Raw genomic sequence first — 18,674 nt, 5'->3', positions numbered from 1 at the left:
TAACAAATGCTTATATTAACTTTTGAATAGCTATTGATTGATGACACTCCCATCAGTTAAAGAAATGTAATGAAGCGAACGATATTTGGCTTTTGAATCCGAGGAAATGTCGAATCAGTATACGCATTATCATTTACTCGTATAAATTGAAATGATCAATGTGCAATCTCAATACAAATGGGTACTTGGAACGGTAGCGAAGGTATGAACATATCTTAGAGGACTCGAGATCTTGAAGGTTGGAAGTTGTAACTGACTAATGTGTTCATGGGCAGCAGTTGAGGATGAGTTTGATCCTTAAGAAAAGCAAAAGGTAGGTAGCATATGGGCAACAAATGATCCAAGTTCATCTCCTCTTCCAATTGGCTTCATATTGAAATTCAATCTGGAGTCGTCCATGTGCACTAAAGCAAAGTTAAACAAGACAGAATAAGAACATGGAGGCCTGATGAAAGAAAGTGTTGATGAGGCAAAACAAGTTCATCTCAATCTCATTGGACACCACCTTCTTGCCTCATTGATGCCTTCATGTAGTAGCCTAAACAAGAACGGGAAGCCATTGATAACAAGCCCACTATGGAAAATCCACTGCAAAACCAAGGCAGTGAAAGAAAGAATATGAATGGTGAATGGTCTGACTTCCTTTATGATAGCAAGCCCACTTTCTCGCATTAATGGCGACATTAATGCTTCTGATTCTTCATCCAACCCCTCCTTTTTTGGTTCAGCAACTAACCCCATAATCAAATTCCTCATAATCTTGGATTATTCCTTGTTCTTTGCAGTGTCAGCATATATTTTTCAAGAGAAGTTTAGGTTTTTCCTACATACCCTCCAAAATTTCACATACCCACATCTTGTCTTCTTCCCTGATGTCGAAATTCTTATCTCTTTTGTCACCTTCTTTTGGCCTAATGTCAATATTCCCCCATTTCTCTCCCAGCATTGACACATGAGGCTGTGCTTCCATTTTCGAAATCTTTATCCAAACTGAGACACTGAGATAGATAATGAATCAGAGGCTGTGCTTCGAGAGAGAAAGAGGAGATAATGAAACAGAGGTTGTCCTTCGGTTTTCAAGGCAGCCCATTGCCAATTGGTTACCCATATTGCAAGCTTACTCATCAAGGACACAAGGGTTTTCATGTACCTGAAAATGGGCCCAAAACAATACAGAACAGACCCGACTTGACAATTTTCTCTCTGCTTATTGAATGCTTGCTTTCCTATTTTGCCGTTAATGGCGATGTCATGTCGCTGCTCGTTCCAATATGGGTCAGACACCCCAAATTTCCCGTTTGTTTCAAACAGGGTCTGAGAATAAATGAAAGAAAACTCAGGAAGTCTCAAATTCAAACACTTCCATGTTAGTTTAGAACTTGACTGACCTCATCTGTCGAGGTATTTCATGAACTTTCCTATGAAAATAGTTTAGAACTTCGAAATAATACATTGAAATTTTAAAAGACACTTTTTTAAATGTTTGAGCTGGTTAACAGTCTTTTTATTGTTTCGAATCACTTCCGTGAAGATATTTGATCGACTAAACGACCATTTGGGCTAAAAAACGATGGTGCTTCTTTCACTATCTTGGTTTCTGTCCATTTTTCATTTAAAAAAACTATCCCTCTCTCTCTTTCTCTCTCTAAATCAGCCAGGGAAAATGCTTATCTTGTAGGCTGCATGTCATTCTCTTGTTCATTGTCTCTTTACTTGAGCCTTCATTTTCCACTAAATTAGCCTCTTCAATACCATTTATTGTTTCCTTGTAAGCTCTTCCCATGCCCTTGCCTAAACTCCATTGCCACTCTTTCTTCCACAGCATAACCTACTCTGAAAGCTCATCCTTTTTAGTCATAACTCCAAAATGTCCTCCTTACGCCAATTGATTCCTGGCCTCACGTCTCAGACTGCAAACTTGGTACTTTTCTGAAATGGGTCTGCTTAAAGTTGCACTTTTGGTTTGTCTTTGTTGGGTTTTTTCTCTTTTATGTTTAGGAGCTCGCTGCCATGGTTCTGAGATCACTGTGAAGTTCTTGGAGGCCCCTAATGCTTTCTCACGCTTAAACTCAGCCACATTTGTGTTTGAAATTTTAGTGAACGGCCACCGCGATAATTGCAAGCACTGCAACATCAGTTGCTCGGTAACTTCAACTCTATCAGTTCTCTAAGCTCGCTTGTTCTTTTCTTCTTCTGCAATATACTCCTTCAGTTTAGTTGGCTGATTTGTAAGATCATGGATGTTGAAGCCTTTTTGTCTGTTGATGTCTTTATTTTGATGGACCTCTTGAATGGTATCATGGAAGACTCTAGTTTCTTGAGAATAAGAGGGAAATTTCAGAATTTGACTCCCATTTACTGAGAATTAGCTACTAGATTGTTTGAACTTTAAAACAGAACATTCTGATCTATATATGTTAGAATTGGCAAATGTGGTTCCTCGTGTTTATCTTCGTGTTCCAGTGTTCTTCTTTCATTGATAATATACTCAAGGGCTTCTCTACTTCTCTCCTGCAGCTGGATAACAGCCACTCTTTAAACTGTAATGACAGAAAGATTTTCTACTCTGATATGGAGGATGGAGAGCATAGATTCAAGGTCTGCACTAATTTTTCCAAGGGAGTTGGCTGTTCTAGCCACAACTGGACTGTTGGTAAGAATCTAAGAATCTCCATTGTTGTTCTCAGTCAACAGATCATCAGCTACTTAACTTCACTGAAGTTTATAGAACGAAGCATTCTTTATAAGGGTGTGGAAACCTCTCCCTAGCAGTCGCGTTTTAAAAACCTTGAGGGAAAGCCCGAAAGGAAAAGCCCAAAGAGGACAATATCTGTTAGCGGTAGGCTTGGGCTGTTACACTATGCGTCATTTTTTGTTTGCCCTTGTCATCGTATAAATTTTCCCTACCAGGTTTCGAAACAACATGCATCATTTCAAGGTTTGAAAAGATGATAAATAAAGTGGAAATTTTGTATATTTTGAACTCTCAGTCTCACATAACAATCACAAACTGAAAGACAAGTCTTAGTATTCTCCCTTGGAGTTTGCTAATATCTTTACTATACATTGTTTTGCAGATACAGTTCCGCCCACAGCATCTATTATGGCCTCAACAGCATTCACAAACGCTCTAAATGTTTCTGTAAATATATCTTTCTCAGAACCTTGTGGAGGTTTCGGATGTTCATCTGTCGAGGCCTGCAACGTGAGTAGGTGGCTGTTTGTTTTCGTACGGTTTAACGATACTGCCAAGAAGTTTCTTGTTCTTGATCTTTCTCTTTTCACTGCAGCTACTGGTATATGGTGAAGGGAATGTTATACCATCATCTTTCAAAGTTCTTCAGCCCAACCTCAAATATTCACTGTCTGTGGCCTTGGCATCTACCATTCAATATGGAAGAATTATATTAGTAATGGATAAGAACTTCTGTACTGATAGTGCAGGAAACATATTCACAAGAACAGAAAATTCCATTTCTTATGTACACTTTGGTAAGCTTACTGTCATATCATTACTTCCATTTTGTTATTTCTCTTGCAATCGTAACACAAACTTCTGAACTTCCAGATAGAAGAAAACTAGTTCCTAACCTGAAAACTCGTGTTCCCGAAAGGCTAATCCAGCTCAACGACGACATCAGACTGGTACAAGCAACAAATAAATATGATAACTTAAAGCTCTATTTGTACTTTTCAGAGTCAGTTCTTAATTCATCTCTGGAAGTTTTGAATTCTCTTGAAGTAAGCAAAGGCAGGTTGCTTCCAATTCATGGAAGGAGTCTCGGAAATCGCAGATTCAGCTTTTCGGTTAGCGTTTTTTTCCCTTCAGTTTCTGATATTCATTTGTATATGTTTCACTTGATATGAAGTTCCTTATTTCAGGTCACAAATGTTTCGGGAATTGCCATAATCACAGTAAGCCTCAAGCCTAACTCTATAATAAGCAGACAAGGAAACCCTGTTTCACCACTTCCACCAGTTACTTTCCTTTATGGTAAACATTTCTCCTTGTAAACTTATGAACTTCACAAGTCTGAGAATTTCAGAATTCAATACAAACTGTGAATTTCAGATTCTCTTAGGCCCACCGTGATGCTTAGTACAACTACTTATACGAGGACAAAAGACAAAAGATTTTCGGTCTCTGTGAGTTTCGTTAAGCCTGTATTTGATTTCAACTCATCCTGTGTATCGATTCGTGGAGGTCGTTTGCTAAGGCAAGTTTATGTTTAAATGTAGGTTAAGTTCTTCATGAAACCAGATTGTGTTTGCTCGTCTTTTTCCTTATAAACTCTTTCTACGGTCCAGCTTTCGTGAGATGGGCAGGAATACGTACTCCCTTGAAGTACAAGCTGAGCATAAAGTCGTATCTGTCAGTGTCCCTGAAAATGTAACAGTCGACGTTGCAGGAAATCGTAATCTAGCATCGAATGTTCTGCAAGTGTGGCACTGTAAGCATTCAAATACTCAAGTCTCTTTTGCTTTCATTCATTTATTCATTTCAATTGTTATATAAGATATGTTGTGAACAAAATATGCAGATTCTATACCAAAAATATCTACCGTCGTTTCGATCTTTACAATCGCTACATTCACGGCAACATCCCTTGCAGCAGGACTACTGACTGTATCAACAGCTAGCCTTCAATCAGAAGGAGTATTCATGAGATCATCTTCTTTTCTGACATATAATCCTACAAGGAACATTTTCGTAAGCAGTCTCTCACTATTGAGCATGTTTGAATACAATTGTTTTGGATTCAGATCGAGAAGAATCGAAGTACGACTTTTTCGGTTACAAGCACCAAAATGTTCTTAAAAGTCTCACTTCACCATCTTGGATAGATGTTCAATCCGAACATCGACCACTTCGAAGTGGCATCTTCTTACTAACATAAACATCTATCCAAGATAGATTGCTTGAGTATACAGCATATTAAGCTGCTTCTCTTCTATGCAGAGAATTGCTTGCCACATTCAAATTTTCGCGCTATCTATATGGCTGCCGGTTACATTGCCTGTTGAGTACTATGAATTTGCTAAGGGTTTGCAATGGAGTATTCCTTACCTTAGGCTTCCCTGGGAAAATGAACAGGATCGTCCTGATATAAGTGGCTACAGCCCCTTTACTGGATCAAATCCTTATCTTTCCAAAACTCTTCATTCAGAAGCTCTTCAAAACAAGGTTCCAGGCGATAACTTTACTATGGTTGATCAGTTATATGGATTGCCCCTTACTCCAATGGAATACAGATCATTTTTTGAGGTAAGAAGGAATTACTTGTCTTCTTTTGCATGAAAGATGAACTTTTTTTATAAACAGATTATTTTTTGTTCACAGAGCCAAAATATCAAACCCCAAGCTGATAATATTTTTGGAGCAGGAAGTTACAGTCGGTAGGTATCTCTGGTTCTTTCTTCTATGTATGAATGAAAATGAATGGAAATATACACAAAACATTAGGACCTAAAAGCTCCATTATTTGCATTCTAATGTAAAGTTCCAAGCTAAAATGCTTGTGAAAACGGATGAAATGGGGCAATTCTCGTTCAACAATTTACTGTTCCTTTGGGGCGATGGAAATTAGATATTATAATAGCCCAAGCCCACCGCTAGTAGATATTGTCCGCTTTGGCCCCTTATGTATCGCCGTTAGCCTCATGGTTTTAAAACGCATCTAATAGGGAAAGATTTCCACACCCTTATAAAGAATGTTTCGTTCCCTTCTCCAACTGATGTGGGATCTCACAATCCACCCCCTTTCAGGGCTCAACGTCTTCACTGGCACACCACTCGGTGCCTAGCTCTGATACCATTTGTAACAGCACAAGCTCACTGCTAGTTGATATTGTCTGTTTTTGTCCATTACGTAAAATGACTAACGTTATGAGCTAAGAAAATTGCTACATTGTATTGCTACATTGTTGGGATATGGGGTTCTATCTTTAAACTCATTTTGTAAATGAACGTGTTGGTTTTATCCTAGCAGGTGGAATGATTTTTACAGAAGCATGTTCTGGTTTGGAGTTTTTGCTGGCAGTTTGATATTTCTCCATGCGCTTTTCCTTCTTATCATGAAATGTCGAAAGAAAATATACAACACACAGGGAAGCTATGGAGCACTTACCTTCCCTAGATTTGAGATATTCCTTGCATTTGTAGCACTACCTTCCATGTCCATGGCCTCAGGCGCGCTATTCCGAGGTAGCTTCTGCACATTTCTCTTCTTTAACCGTCTTATTTCCTCTATGTACCTAAGGACAGAGTGCATTTCTAAAAGATTTTAACTTGTTTTGATATCTATTTTGGTTGTGCAAGGTGGAGCTCTGGCAGGAGTAATAGTTGGAGTTTTGCTGCTCGGTGTTCTGTCGCTTCTTTTGCTAGCCTTACTGTTGTTTCTGTCGATCGGAATCACGTTCGGGAAGCTACTTCAGTACAAAGAAGTTCATCAAGAAGGCCAGAAATTTCATTGGTATCAAGAACTTGTTCGTGTAACTCTAGGTCCTGGCAAGAGAAGTCAATGGACTTGGAAAAACCAGCCAAACTCTGTTTTCCTGATCATTTTTGGGCCAATGTTTGAAGATCTTAGAGGTCCCCCAAAGTATATGCTTTCACAGATTTCTGTGGCGAATCCCAACAAACGTGGCGATCGGATTATTGACTCCGACGATGAAACAGAAGATGCCGAAGCACCATTCATCCAAAAGCTGTTTGGCATCCTTCGGATATACTATACGCTCCTCGAATCTATCAGACGAGTCACTCTTGGAATCATGGCTGGTGCCTACAAGGAAACACTGTCTTCCAGAACTCCAACGGTTGCCTTACTGTGTATCTCATCATTTCAGCTGTTTTTCCTTGTTCTCAAGAAGCCATTTATCAAGAAAAAGGTTCAGTTGGTCGAGATCATTTCGAACACATGTGAAGTCAGTCTTTTTGCTATTTGTGCAGTTCTCATAGATAACGACTTTTCAATCAGTGCTCAGACGAAACTCGGAATAACCATGCTGGTGCTGTTCCTTATAGGCTACTGTCCTCAACTGATCAATGAATGGTATGCTTTGTACAAACAGGCAAAGCAGCTTGACCATGCTGGGAAATCTTTCTCTTCAGGACTCAAAGTGGCTTTTATTGGATTCCTCCTCCTGTTTCTCCCACAGGGATTCACTAGAAACTTGGAAAGTATATTCTCAGTGAACCTTAACGGAGACTCCGAAACCGTGGATAACTCATCCGATAGGAACTTGTCTGTCAGTCGAAGCTCGAGTAATGAGAAACCGTGGTTGAAACAACTTCGGAAGTTGGCAAAGGCAAGCTTCACTAAAGAGCAAGGTGGAACTTCAAATGATCCTTCAGGAAGCGGTACACGGTGGAGCGGACTATGGGGGCGGAGAAGTAGGAGCAGAAGTAGTAGAAGCTCCTCCATAAGTTCATCTGATTTCCGGTCTAAATCCAGAGGCTTGTACAAGGAATTTGAAACCATTTTTTCATCCAAGTGAAACTAAAACACAAATGTATTAGTATGATCTTCTGAAGTTCATTCATTGGTAGTTTATCATCCCATAGTTGGATCATTTTGGGTGTAGAATACAGACGATTGGGTTCTAAGCTGTGATTGGTTCCATAGTTGGATCAAATGTATAAGAGCTTCAGACTTATTCTCATGCATTATACTTGAAACAAATCCAAGATTTCCCCAAAAGATTAGCAACTTACTCTAGAAAGAAACAAAGTGTGGACTGAAAAACCCCATAGTTGCCTGGAGTCTTATCCACTCTCATGCACATCACGCTATCTGCAAAATTCTTCATTGTTTGAGTAAAATAATCAACGTTGAGTACAGATTCTGGATGACTCAATTCACAAGATAAAACATGAAGATGTAGAACGAGTGACATCTGGTCATAACATGTGTGTTTGCCTACTTTTCGAATCGCTACAATGAAGACCAGCATCAATTGAATATTAATGACTGAGCTGTATAATTACTCATAACAAGTTCTTTGAGCTTCTCTGCTTGTGAATGTTCTTCAAACATTATGTTGAGGAATTCATTGATATGAAGGTGATGATGAAGATACAATTCAGTCAGCTTTAGTGGAGGGAACATACCAAAGCATGGTGCCTAATGTCTGTATCGGAGGAAAGCACATCAGTGGTTGCGATGGCAAGAACAGCCGATAATTTCTCTGCACAATGGCTGGCTAGTGTTTACCTCTCCCAACCTTTCTCAACTTCTATCACCATTTGCGTCCTTGCAGTGGCTACTGAGAAGCAGTACAGAGGAACTACAATAGTCTATGAGTTCTTTGCAAAAAAAATATAAAAAATAAAAGAGACAAGTGAGGTAGTTTAACCCATATATGAGTACTGTGATAAAATTAAGCATATATTTTTTTATTATTTATAATGAAAACGAAACACAACCATCTTAAACTCCTCAAACTATTTGGCTAAACATTAAACTTCCACAGCCTTAATACAAACATTATGAAAAATGATACTCTGCATACAGAGATGGTAAACTCAAGCTGTCGGATGCAGATATAAATGACGGAAATTCATCTTTCAAACTTGTCTGATATTCAAAAGATAAGTTCTCAGTCTTCTTAATCTTTACTCAGCAGCTCAATTGTAAGCGCTCCTATGCTTCTCTTAGATTCTGCAATCATTCGAACTGGGAATGAGAACTGCTAATAACAGATGGAAATTGAGAAAGTACACACTACTACTTACATTGGAGAGTTCAATCAACAAATTAAGAGTCTTCATGGCTTTTCCAGACTGTTGAGTTTCACGAGCCAACTTAACTCCCTCGGCCAAGGTGGTCACTTTGCTGCTAACCAGAAGGGCGGCAGCAGCATTAAGGATCTGAAGATTGTTGTGGCAATTCAGCGTATTTTCAACATAACATATGGAAAATACTTGATTACAAGATTAACTTACAAGTGCATTTGCAATATGCCCCTCTTCCCCGGATAAAATGCGCTTCAAGACCTCTGCATTATAATTGGGGTCTCCACCTCGAAGGTCATCTATAGTGCAACGAGGGATGCCAAAATCCACTATTGCACAATTTTAAAGATTTTAGATGGACTTTTCTAATTGATAATCAACGAACTATGATAAATTTAACATGGACTCACTTACATGGATCAAAGGCAAACTTATCGATCTTTTCAGGTGTTACATCAAGAATAAGTCCTGGTCCTGTATACGTTTATATACATAATCGTTAGATAAAAATTGTATATAAAGCACCAACATGGAGAGAGAAGTATATATGACCATGAAGCAAATCTCACCAAGGGGACTCATCTCATCTAAGCCCTCCGAGTGAACTACTAATGCTCTTTTCATGCCAAATAGTTGCAGTGCTTTAGCCATTTTGGGGACCTGTCCAGCCAGAATAGTTTAATGACCAATATGCTCATAGATGAAATTAGAGGAAAGATAGCCAACCAAAAGACGGTAGTGAAAAGTTTTTAACTATATGCATCATAGAAAAAGAACTCCGCACAATATATTAAAACAAAGTGAATGAATTAAATACAAATAAAGTGAGATGTTTCAGTGTCAAGTAATTAATTCATTGAAACACTTTGTTATGAAACTCTTGGGATTTGATCTAACAACCTTGTTGAAGAACAAAACATTCGTATCTAAATAATCCAAGAATCCAAATAACAATTAAAAATCAACCTAAGGGAAAGTTTTGGAACAAATTACCTTGATGATCGAGATCATGAGTAAAGAAAACTTGTTTCTAAACTCATGATTCGAATCACTCCACACAATAGCTTGGTCAAGACTACTTGTATGACTCTAGCATACAAATCTAAACACGAAAAATGCAAAAGAACAAGCTCATGGCTTAAGATGCATAATATGCAACTTTCATTTTAATATCCAAAATCTTCATACTACAGCAACATGAATGACTATTTATAGCCTTGAAAATAAACCTTAGAGTAATCTATGGTCAATTGAAATGTTGCAACTCTCATGTCCATCAATATCATAATGACCACTAACTAAATGTAACTTAAAACCTTAAAAATAATACTACAAAATTGAAAAGAAAAAAAAAAAAAAAAAAACCCTAAATCCAAATATGTATGGTACAATCTTGTCATTCACCATGAAGTTTTTGTGGCATGATTAAGACACACCTTATTTTGTGTCACAGCTAGTCTAAGCCTTACAATAGCATTTAATTAGATTCTCGAGTAAAGACAAGGATGCAGATCAAATTTGTATGGAGTATACTATGGCCTCCTTAAATTAATATAGTGATTAACTACTCTGCTGAAGACAGCATTTACTACAGATGAATACCAATTATTAAAGCTCCTAAACCATCCAGCAACACGATGCTTCATTCAAATTAAGGATGCATGCAAAATACACCCCTTTCTAAGAGAACAGAGGAATGGAATTATAAACTTTAGCTCAATCTTACCAAGTTCTCAGAATATACACCAACAACAGCGAAAGGAACTCTAGCCGGATTGAGCATAGGGCCCAGTATGTTAAATGCAGTTTTTACTTTTAGCTTCTTCCTGACAGGACTGACAATCTTCATTGCAGGATGGTATTTGGGAGACATCATGAAGCCCATTCCAGCTTCACCAACACACTTGGCAACTCCCTGTTTCAAGAGATCAATACTTGAATTATTGTCATGAATATAAATTATTTCCTCATAAAAACCTGACAATCGTGACTCTTAAACCCACGCAGGCTTATGAGAATTCTCGCATGATATTTTTTCATCACGTTTTATGCCCTATGATATATGAAACTTCTTGTGAAGTCTTATGTGGCAATCAACAAAAGGAATGCCTGACAGAGTAATCACTAAGTCACAAAAATAAAGGAACAAAATATGGAATGAATATGAAGGCCAGGGCTGATAGATGCATGTTTAATTATTTCCAATTTACAGCTGCACTTAATTGATTGGGAAAGCAAGCCAGAAACTATGAAGTATAGCCCTGTCAATTTTTTGAAATCCTTCTGATGTCAAACATTAGCATAGTATGGTAGAAGCATCTGTATAGTTTAATCAACAAACAAGAACCACATTATACAAGTAAAACGCTTAAAACCAAGTTAGCAAGGCACTAACCTCAGGTCCCAAATCAATAACTACCCCCAGTGCCTCTAAGACATCAGCACTTCCACATGCTGAAGAACTCGAACGGTTTCCTTGCTGCAAATATGCAGTTGATAACTGTTATCTCCACTTAGTACATATAATCTTTCAAATATGTTTCAAACAATTACAGCATCGAAGGTACACCAGAAAAATCTTTTTCTCACCTTTGCAACCTTTGTGCCGCATGCTGCAGCAAGGATTGAAGCACCAGTTGAGATGTTTACTGTGTTTGCTCCATCTCCACCTGTTCCAACAATGTCAACGGCATCAAATAAGCCATCCACTTTCACACTACGCTTGATCATCGCCCTCGCAAGTCCCACAATCTGCTTAATCATAAACGTGATTTCAAATAATTACTCCTTTGATGCTTATCTCCATCTTTTAGGACTCATTAATGTTTCTGCTGTTCTTATTCTTATGACCTTTGATCAAGCACTTTCCATTCACAATAAAAGGGGTTGGGTCTCAACATTCGCAATGAAAGGTTGGAACAAACAAGTCTTCTACCTCAATCGGAAAAAACAATCAGTTGATCATAGAAATTACTCGGATGTTCTTACTGATTTGATCCTGAACTACATTACTATTATTTATTGCAACAAGTAGTATAAACACAAAGTAATTCAAATATGTCGATTATGCACAACGTCTTAAACTATACTTCAATTCTTTGAAACAAGAACCAACACAAACTCAGAAAGTAGTTCAAACGACGGATTTACTTCTTCATAAGTCTCTCCTTTGGCTCTGAGTAACACGAGGAAAGCACTAATTGATGCTTCGCTGGCATCGTTGAGAAGATATTGAAGAGACGCCTCCGCTTCATCCTCCGACAAATCCACGCGATTAATCAGAGATTCAATCAACTGTTTGAAGTCAACATTCAAAGAGAACAATTTGAGAAAAAAAAAAAAAAAACATTCTCAAACGAGGAATCTCCAGGAAATGAAAACGGGGCAAATTTAATTAAACCAATTACATTAGTGAATGAAGTAACTGGCACGGCCGAATTTGCAACTGCTGCCGGTGACACAGCAGCGGTGGCCACCGTTCTTGAAGACGAAATCAAGGGCGGACGGTGGAAATTCAGACCCCTGAACTTGCTAAAGCTTCGCCTTCGCTGAGGACTTGGACAATCGAAGGTAGCAAAACACAGAGAGGCCGCTTCAGAATTGCAAGTGAAAGAAGAATGCCACGAAACCGGAGATAGAATCGAGGAAAACGCCATTGGTAACGGATGTCGAAACCAGGCTTCGGCCCCGAATACGACGTGACGACGATTTTCTACAAGAGACGAACGATAACGATTTGTCGTTACAGCGATCGTCTTCGAAGTCGCCGCTCGACTACTCCCACTGGCACTGGTTTTTTTTCCGTCGTTTCCTTTCTCTTTCCTTTTTAAATGGTAATTTATTGGTGCAGACAAAATATTTTGTTCCAAAGGTTTCAAAAAAGAATGTTGATGCCATTGTTAATACATATAAAGTTTTAATGATGAATTTTTTAATTTTCAAATTTTATAATTCCCGTATCTATTGGGGAGAGAAACAAAATATTTGAAGAAATTTTTTAAAATCATGAGAGGACGACCATATATAAAAGTCAAAACAGAAAATATCTGTCAGCCCTACAATAACCAGTCAAAGCAGACAATATCTACCTCATGTACAATAACTAGTCAAGACAGACAATGCTCATGTAAATTGATACAGAAATACTATGTTTTCCAAAAAAAAATACAAACAAAAATACAAAAATTGCTCAAAAATCAGCCACGGGCTTACATGATCATGAATCAGCTTCCAACATCCATATGCCAAATGCATTATTAAAATTCATAAAATGCTCAAAATTTATAAATCGAGTAATTTTCTCCACCGTACACGTGTACATCAAAATATTAATACTCTGATCTCAACGGCAGAGTTTCTTTGGCCTAGCTATAAGCAATGTCCCACATCGTAATTGGCTCTTCTCTGCCTAAGCTAGCATCAGCATCAAGCTTCCTATAATTATATTATAAACCAATCAATTATATAAAATTAATGGATAATTAATTAATATATATAATTATAATTATAATTATAATAAATAAATGAATGAACGAGTGATTTTACCTGCTAATATGGATTTGATTATTGTCCATGACGTCCTCCTCGTTGATAATGAGCTCATAACTACAAATTAAATTAATATAATTAAAATATTTATGAACCTTTGCTCTGTATTTATGATGTAATATATACAGAATAAAAAAAAAACTAATATTATTTGATAATTATGGAATAATGAAATTTTGCATTTAATAAATAATTGTTAACTTACGGAAATCACATGTAGAGGTAGAATTGGTGGTCCCACACATGCACAACTGTCTATCACCATCAGTACCATAGCCGCACGTGCCGCCAGTGGCTTGGCACGCTCGGCAAAAGTCTTCATTTGCTTGGACGGAATATTTCACACGGATCCCGTAGGCCCACTCATCAGGCCCATTAATCCTCAACGGGGCCAAACTATAAGCACTACTATAGCCTTCACACTGGAGCTTCGTGAGATTTATGGCCTTAATGGACCCAAAAGGAATCGCACAGCACTCTGGTGGGCCGGACCCGTAAACCCGATCCGGTCGCCGATGGCCCAGTAAATCCCACGCCGGACAGTCGTAATACTCCTCGCAGCTCATACCGGAAATGTTTCTACAGACGAGATGCTTGTTTGGGAATCCTTGGAAGAGCGGCGATTGGGCGGAGCAACCGATGAGGAGAAAGGCGTTATCGGACGTCGGGTTTAGGTATGGCGACCGCCACTCTTCGACGTCGAAGCCGTTGCCTCGACCGCCGAGGACGATTGTGTCGCAGGTCGACATGTGAGGGTCGTGGAGAGTTAGGGATTCGTAAGCGTAATCGATGTCCAAGACTCTGTAGGATCCGGATCGGATGTGGAACATTAGAACATCGTTCATGCAGTACAGAAGGTCGCGGTAGCCAGGATGGCCGCAGCCGTTCTGGAGGGAGAAAGGATAGTCGACGGTGATGTTGCCGCAGAAGGACCGGCAGGCGTTGGAGTGGATGTTGGCTGTGGAACTGAATAGTGGAAGAGATGAGAGGATGAGAGAGAAGAAGAGGAGAGTGGTTGTGGACATGGTTGAGGGAGACGAAGGAGGAGTGAGTGAGAATTGAGCTTGACGGAGGAGGGATTTGGTTTGGGGAAATTGATACTTTGCTTGAGATGGTGTAGAGATTGCGCTCGGGTTTAAGGGGATGATTAGGGCTACTTTTTTCAGAAGAGTAATGTTGAAGAAATTGGATTGAATCTGTGACTTCGAATCCATTTTGCTTCCTGCTTTTTCTTGAGGTATGATTTGTTTTCATGTTTGTTGGTTGAATGTTTTGATTTTCTTCAGCTTTTTGTGAAATCCTGCTAGCTTTAGCTCTCTCTCATCGCCAACAATTTCTTTTTTTCTTCAAATGCCCCATTGAGCGGGAGATTCCCAGCCGAAAGCAGAAGCTTCCAGTTCTATATTCTTCATTTCTTTATAGGAAAACCAATTTTTACCTTGAATTAGCTATCCGAGAAGAATGAAAATGAGAACTTTCTCTAAAATTTTTCAATTTCATCAAAGTAGGTTAAATTATTATTATAAATTTTCTACATGTGTTCTTATTTCTATCACCTGACTTAATCCAATTATTTTGTGCTAGGGTTTGGTTAATTACACTAATAATGTAATTATAAAAAAATAGCAAAAAAAAAAAAAAGAAAAAAAAAAACATATGCTCCAAAAATATTTAGAAAAATAGGCAGAAATTTTATTGTTTGTAATGAGGATATATATGGGTCGCTCCATATGGTATGCAAAAATGACTTAGGCATGGATACATGAGAGTTCAATTATAAAAGTGACTCATGGTCAGTTGTCAACAAGCATGTCCAAGAAAACAGATTTGTGTTTGTAGGAACTTGACCTAAAATAGAGTCAAAACCGAGTCTTCGGACTTGGTCTCGACCTAATTTCAAAATCCAACAATAGATTGTGTAGAGATATATATTAATTGAAAGACTTTGCATGGTAATTTTTTAGGTCAAATTATAAATGTGATCATTAACTTTGAGATTTGTGTTTGTTGTGTGACTTAAATTTCAAAATAAAACGTGTCGGATATGGAGAAGTTTTCACACAAATTTAGTCTAAAAATTCTGCTACCTTTTGAAATCCTTCGATTTAATGAATAAAAAATTGAAACTCTAAAATTTCATTAAACATATTTTATATCTATAGATTAATTTTCTTTTAAAAAAGTTTTAGAGATTTATTAAACCGTGATTGTTCTATGATTAGCGGATAAATTTTGAATATGGGTTTTGTAGGGGAAGGAAGAGAGTGATAGATCCAAAACTTTTCCTTGGCGCTTTAAATTCCAAAGTGAAAGGATGTTCTTATTCTTGCACCCTTTTTTGACCCTCCTTTGCCACTTTATGCTCCACTGGCTTCCATTACCATTAACTGAAAGGACTTGAAAACAAATGACTTAGACAACATTGTGTTTCATGCTGGCAAGGCAAGGCAAGGATCCAATCCCTATATTGGGGAAAGTGAAAGGGAAAAAGGATGAATATGGTGGCCACTGATAGAGAAGAGAACAAAGCTGGGGTCTCTTTATATTCTATGCCAAATAGAATAGAAAATATTCCTTTGGGTTACATACATACATACAACTCTTTTGAGCTTGTTAATCTAATTGCCTAAGGAAACCTTCAACCTTTTGCTCTTCTTTCTTTCCTGTCAAGATTGTCATGTCTGCACAACTCATTTACATCAAACACTTTTGTCATTTATGCTTCTTTTCCTCCTTTGGAGAAGTTTAATGAAATATCTTTCAGGATGACTTCGTCGATTACCTCGTGCATTGAAAGGATTGAGGGCACCGCGTTGAAAATACATGGTGTTTTAGTCTTATGATCAGTGTGAAGATGCCATAGCAAGGAATGTGCATTAGAGCCACGGTCAAGTACCTTCACGTTCATTGAAATCACAAGACAATCAGTTTTGATGAAAATGCAGAACATAGTTGACAGGAAAACACACCAAGACACTTACCAAAGAGGGGCGTAGGAAGATGAGAGATCCAGAAATGGATATGGCCACCTGTTTTGCAGGGAGAGATCATTGTTGTATCAACATGAACCAAATCGAATTGGAAAGAAAGGAAGAGAGGCAATGAACTTACCATAATCTCACAGAAGCATGAACGATCCATTGAAAGATTACATAAATGACCGTCCAGACGAAGAAATATCCGATTCGAAACCAGGGAAATCGCTGAAAAGTTGTGATTTATTAGAACTGAGGCATGCTAAACAAGAGAAGAGAAGCAAAGTGGAGTTGTTTTCATCACTTACCAAAGAGTTCAAAGCGGTGTCTCCAAGCAAGAAAACGACATTGATTGTGTGCATATTTACTATCAACTGCCAAGAAAAAGAGTCACATTGGCTCTTTAGAGCAATGAAGTTGAAAGCCAACATTTTACGGGTTATGCACATTCATAAGCTCAATTTGCAGCTGCTAAGCACTTACAAAATTAAGGTTGTAATCCTTGATGGTGAGAAATGGAACGATTATGAACCAAAAGACGCAATCTGTCAGCATAACAGCTCCTGCATTCATCTATCAAGAACAGCAAAGGGGACAGAAGTTCAGTAAGCTAACGAAGAAAATGGAAATGGTGATACTCAATAATGCGCCAACCTGGAAGATAATCTGAAAGACATAGCCCCAAAATCCTGCACGTTGTCGTATGAGGTGATGTTCTTCACGAATGGATGGATTTTTCTCTGTATTTGAAGTAATTGAACCGTCCCCACTTGTTGAAGTGCCTTGTTCTGCATCTCCCTCCACATTATCCACTTTCTCACCACTAACTTTCTTCTGATATTGGTAGCAGCCATAAACGGAGAGCAGTGATCCAAGCTATGAACAGAAAAGTGGAGATTATAAGCAAATAAAGAAGGAAGAAGGAAACCGAGAGGAAACATATATGGAAAAAGGGCTCTTTGAAAATGATGGACATACCCCAAAATAAATGGTGATTGACATAAAAGTCCACCTGTTTCACACAGCACAGCCATATTAAAGGAACAGAGTTTTGCACTTTGAATCTCTTTGAGCTTTCAATGTTTGAATACTGAGTTACAGAAACAAAATCAATGAGAACTCACTGAGTATAGAAGTAAAATATGTCGCCTCCATCAACAACAGCAGTGACAATGAGGAGCACCAAGAGAACACAGAAAGCCAACACTCGGAAGGCCAACAGCCAAGCAGGATGCATTCCTTTAAAACAGGGCCGCCATGTTTCATCATCATACAAAGCTCCAGCTTCCTCTTTCCGAGTTTCTTCCCTATTACACTCTTTATTCCCACGGGCCTCATATTTCCATATCAGAAACAATGCAAAACTCAGTGTAAGCAGAACCCATATAATGCAAAGCACAACCCTCCAGTTGAGCCAGTAACTGGAAGTTGTTGTATCATCTGTCATGATCGGCTGCCAAGATTTCTTGGAGGACCCTGTTAAAAAACTCATTTTGTTACCAGGGTTATGAAGATGAAGCTTTTTTCCGTAAAGGGTACAAGCCAAATGTGGGTTTAGAGAAGGAAAATTATGTTCCTTGAACACTCCAAGAATGAAGAAATGCAAAATGTTAGAACAAACTGAAGAAATTTTGCTCTTCAATCACGAGGTTTTGTTGGGTAAGAAAGAATCGCTTAGTTTCAGTGAATGGGAGTAAAAACTTTGAGGCCTCAGCTAAATTGAGGAACAGGGGAAGAACACAGAACAACGGCAGAAGATAAAAGTAAAAAAGAAATGACAGCGACCAGTTATTTTCAGGGAATCTGAGAACCAGAAGGCAAGAAAGGGACAGGATTGAAGAACCAAAATGATCAAAATCGAAACCCTCAGTAGCCAGAGCAGAGAACTCAAAATCAAACAAAAGAATACATTGTCGACAAAGAAAAGGATATCACCATGGCTGAAAGGGATGAAAAACCAGTTATTTTAAGGAAAAAACACACACTTTCTGGAGAACCCAGTTTGAAGAAAGGTGAGCAGAAACATGATCACAGTCCATGGGTGCAAAACAGAGGCAAAGTCGAGAAGTTTAAGGATGTTTTTTAGGCATAAAATAGTGGAAGTGTGTAGAAGAAGATGGTGAGAAGCTTAAAACAAGAAGAACCCATTTCCCATTTGACGAAAGAAATGGCAGAAATGGGGACAGATTCGAAACTTTAAACAAGTTTTTGGAAATAAAATGAGGAACAGCTAAATTCTAAGGGAAGAAAAGAGTTTATACTTACAATGGAGAGGAAGAAAGTGGGAAGTGTGTGATTGGGGGAGATGCTTTTCTTCTATGGCGTGGACAGAAATTTAAATAAAGCAAAGCAGGAGAGAGAGAGAGAGATAGAGAGAGAAAAGGCTCTGTGGAGCTTTGAGTGTAAGCTTCTCT

At 38.3% G+C, this 18,674-nt stretch overlaps 4 protein-coding genes and 1 long non-coding RNA gene across 9 annotated transcripts; 2 read left to right on the top strand and 3 right to left on the bottom strand.

Annotated features, from left to right (window-relative positions):
* Window positions 1–40: 40 nt before the first annotated feature.
* Window positions 41–7,665, top strand: LOC111782764 (uncharacterized). 5 transcript variants are annotated; one of them, XM_087120511.1, is made up of 14 exons: window positions 41–1,401; window positions 1,999–2,144; window positions 2,518–2,653; window positions 3,078–3,205; window positions 3,291–3,492; window positions 3,569–3,807; window positions 3,883–3,994; window positions 4,073–4,217; window positions 4,309–4,451; window positions 4,542–4,711; window positions 4,961–5,266; window positions 5,342–5,397; window positions 5,988–6,205; window positions 6,320–7,665. In XM_087120511.1, exons 3-14 carry the CDS (start codon window positions 2,572–2,574, stop codon window positions 7,498–7,500), a joined length of 2,982 nt encoding a protein of 993 aa, XP_086976637.1. In that variant the 5' UTR covers window positions 41–1,401; window positions 1,999–2,144; window positions 2,518–2,571; the 3' UTR covers window positions 7,501–7,665. The 5 variants fall into 5 exon arrangements, with proteins under 5 accessions (XP_086976637.1, XP_023519336.2, XP_023519335.2 ...); XM_023663568.2 differs by lacking the exon at window positions 41–1,401 and having other exon boundaries at window positions 1,426–2,144; window positions 5,991–6,205; XM_023663567.2 differs by lacking the exon at window positions 41–1,401 and having other exon boundaries at window positions 1,426–2,144.
* Window positions 7,666–8,377: 712 nt separating this feature from the next.
* TRP1 (tryptophan biosynthesis 1) lies at window positions 8,378–12,582 on the bottom strand. The gene is made up of 10 exons (XM_023663575.2): window positions 12,145–12,582; window positions 11,888–12,031; window positions 11,327–11,488; window positions 11,133–11,216; window positions 10,464–10,652; window positions 9,307–9,397; window positions 9,152–9,211; window positions 8,948–9,066; window positions 8,738–8,872; window positions 8,378–8,663 (listed from the first exon to the last, which is right to left on the bottom strand). The coding sequence occupies exons 1-10, from the start codon at window positions 12,391–12,393 to the stop codon at window positions 8,646–8,648; spliced, it is 1,251 nt and encodes a 416-aa protein (XP_023519343.2). The 5' UTR covers window positions 12,394–12,582; the 3' UTR covers window positions 8,378–8,645.
* A 192-nt stretch (window positions 12,583–12,774) lies between these two features.
* Window positions 12,775–14,522, bottom strand: LOC111782839 (LEAF RUST 10 DISEASE-RESISTANCE LOCUS RECEPTOR-LIKE PROTEIN KINASE-like 1.5). The gene is made up of 3 exons (XM_023663657.2): window positions 13,491–14,522; window positions 13,283–13,342; window positions 12,775–13,171 (listed from the first exon to the last, which is right to left on the bottom strand). Exons 1-3 carry the CDS (start codon window positions 14,497–14,499, stop codon window positions 13,146–13,148), a joined length of 1,095 nt encoding a protein of 364 aa, XP_023519425.1. The 5' UTR covers window positions 14,500–14,522; the 3' UTR covers window positions 12,775–13,145.
* On the top strand, window positions 14,385–18,617 carry LOC147786363 (uncharacterized). Its single transcript, XR_015414681.1, has 2 exons — window positions 14,385–14,522; window positions 16,050–18,617. It is a non-coding gene; the product is annotated as an uncharacterized LOC147786363 (long non-coding RNA).
* LOC111782841 (uncharacterized) lies at window positions 15,798–17,752 on the bottom strand. Its single transcript, XM_023663660.2, has 8 exons — window positions 17,385–17,752; window positions 17,239–17,272; window positions 16,915–17,136; window positions 16,744–16,833; window positions 16,569–16,634; window positions 16,397–16,488; window positions 16,267–16,314; window positions 15,798–16,181 (listed from the first exon to the last, which is right to left on the bottom strand). Exons 1-8 carry the CDS (start codon window positions 17,750–17,752, stop codon window positions 16,064–16,066), a joined length of 1,038 nt encoding a protein of 345 aa, XP_023519428.2. The 3' UTR covers window positions 15,798–16,063.
* Window positions 18,618–18,674: the final 57 nt, after the last annotated feature.

This window comes from Cucurbita pepo, chromosome 20 (assembly GCF_057944985.1).
Source record: "Cucurbita pepo subsp. pepo isolate OVF chromosome 20, ASM5794498v1, whole genome shotgun sequence".
Lineage (NCBI taxonomy): Eukaryota > Viridiplantae > Streptophyta > Magnoliopsida > Cucurbitales > Cucurbitaceae > Cucurbita > Cucurbita pepo.
This window is presented reverse-complemented; position numbering and strand designations above follow the sequence as displayed.

Coding starts and splice junctions, on each gene's coding strand:
- LOC111782764 (XM_023663567.2), top strand. CDS start 1,935: ATGGGTCTGCTTAAAGTTGCACTTTTGGTTTGTCTTTGTTGGGTTTTT. Junction 3,995..4,072: donor ACCAGTTACTTTCCTTTATG/GTAAACATTTCT, acceptor TGTGAATTTCAG/ATTCTCTTAGGCCCACCGTG. Junction 5,267..5,341: donor AATACAGATCATTTTTTGAG/GTAAGAAGGAAT, acceptor TTTTGTTCACAG/AGCCAAAATATCAAACCCCA.
- LOC111782841 (XM_023663660.2), bottom strand. CDS start 17,752: ATGAGTTTTTTAACAGGGTCCTCCAAGAAATCTTGGCAGCCGATCATG. Junction 17,137..17,238: donor CAATCACCATTTATTTTGGG/GTATGTCCATCA, acceptor TTCTGTTCATAG/CTTGGATCACTGCTCTCCGT. Junction 16,182..16,266: donor TCTTCCTACGCCCCTCTTTG/GTAAGTGTCTTG, acceptor ATGAACGTGAAG/GTACTTGACCGTGGCTCTAA.
- TRP1 (XM_023663575.2), bottom strand. CDS start 12,393: ATGGCGTTTTCCTCGATTCTATCTCCGGTTTCGTGGCATTCTTCTTTC. Junction 10,653..11,132: donor TTATTGATTTGGGACCTGAG/GTTAGTGCCTTG, acceptor CTCTTGAAACAG/GGAGTTGCCAAGTGTGTTGG. Junction 9,398..10,463: donor GTGTATATTCTGAGAACTTG/GTAAGATTGAGC, acceptor CTGGCTGGACAG/GTCCCCAAAATGGCTAAAGC.
- LOC111782839 (XM_023663657.2), bottom strand. CDS start 14,499: ATGGATTCGAAGTCACAGATTCAATCCAATTTCTTCAACATTACTCTT. Junction 13,343..13,490: donor TACCTCTACATGTGATTTCC/GTAAGTTAACAA, acceptor TTTAATTTGTAG/TTATGAGCTCATTATCAACG. Junction 13,172..13,282: donor AATCAAATCCATATTAGCAG/GTAAAATCACTC, acceptor ATATAATTATAG/GAAGCTTGATGCTGATGCTA.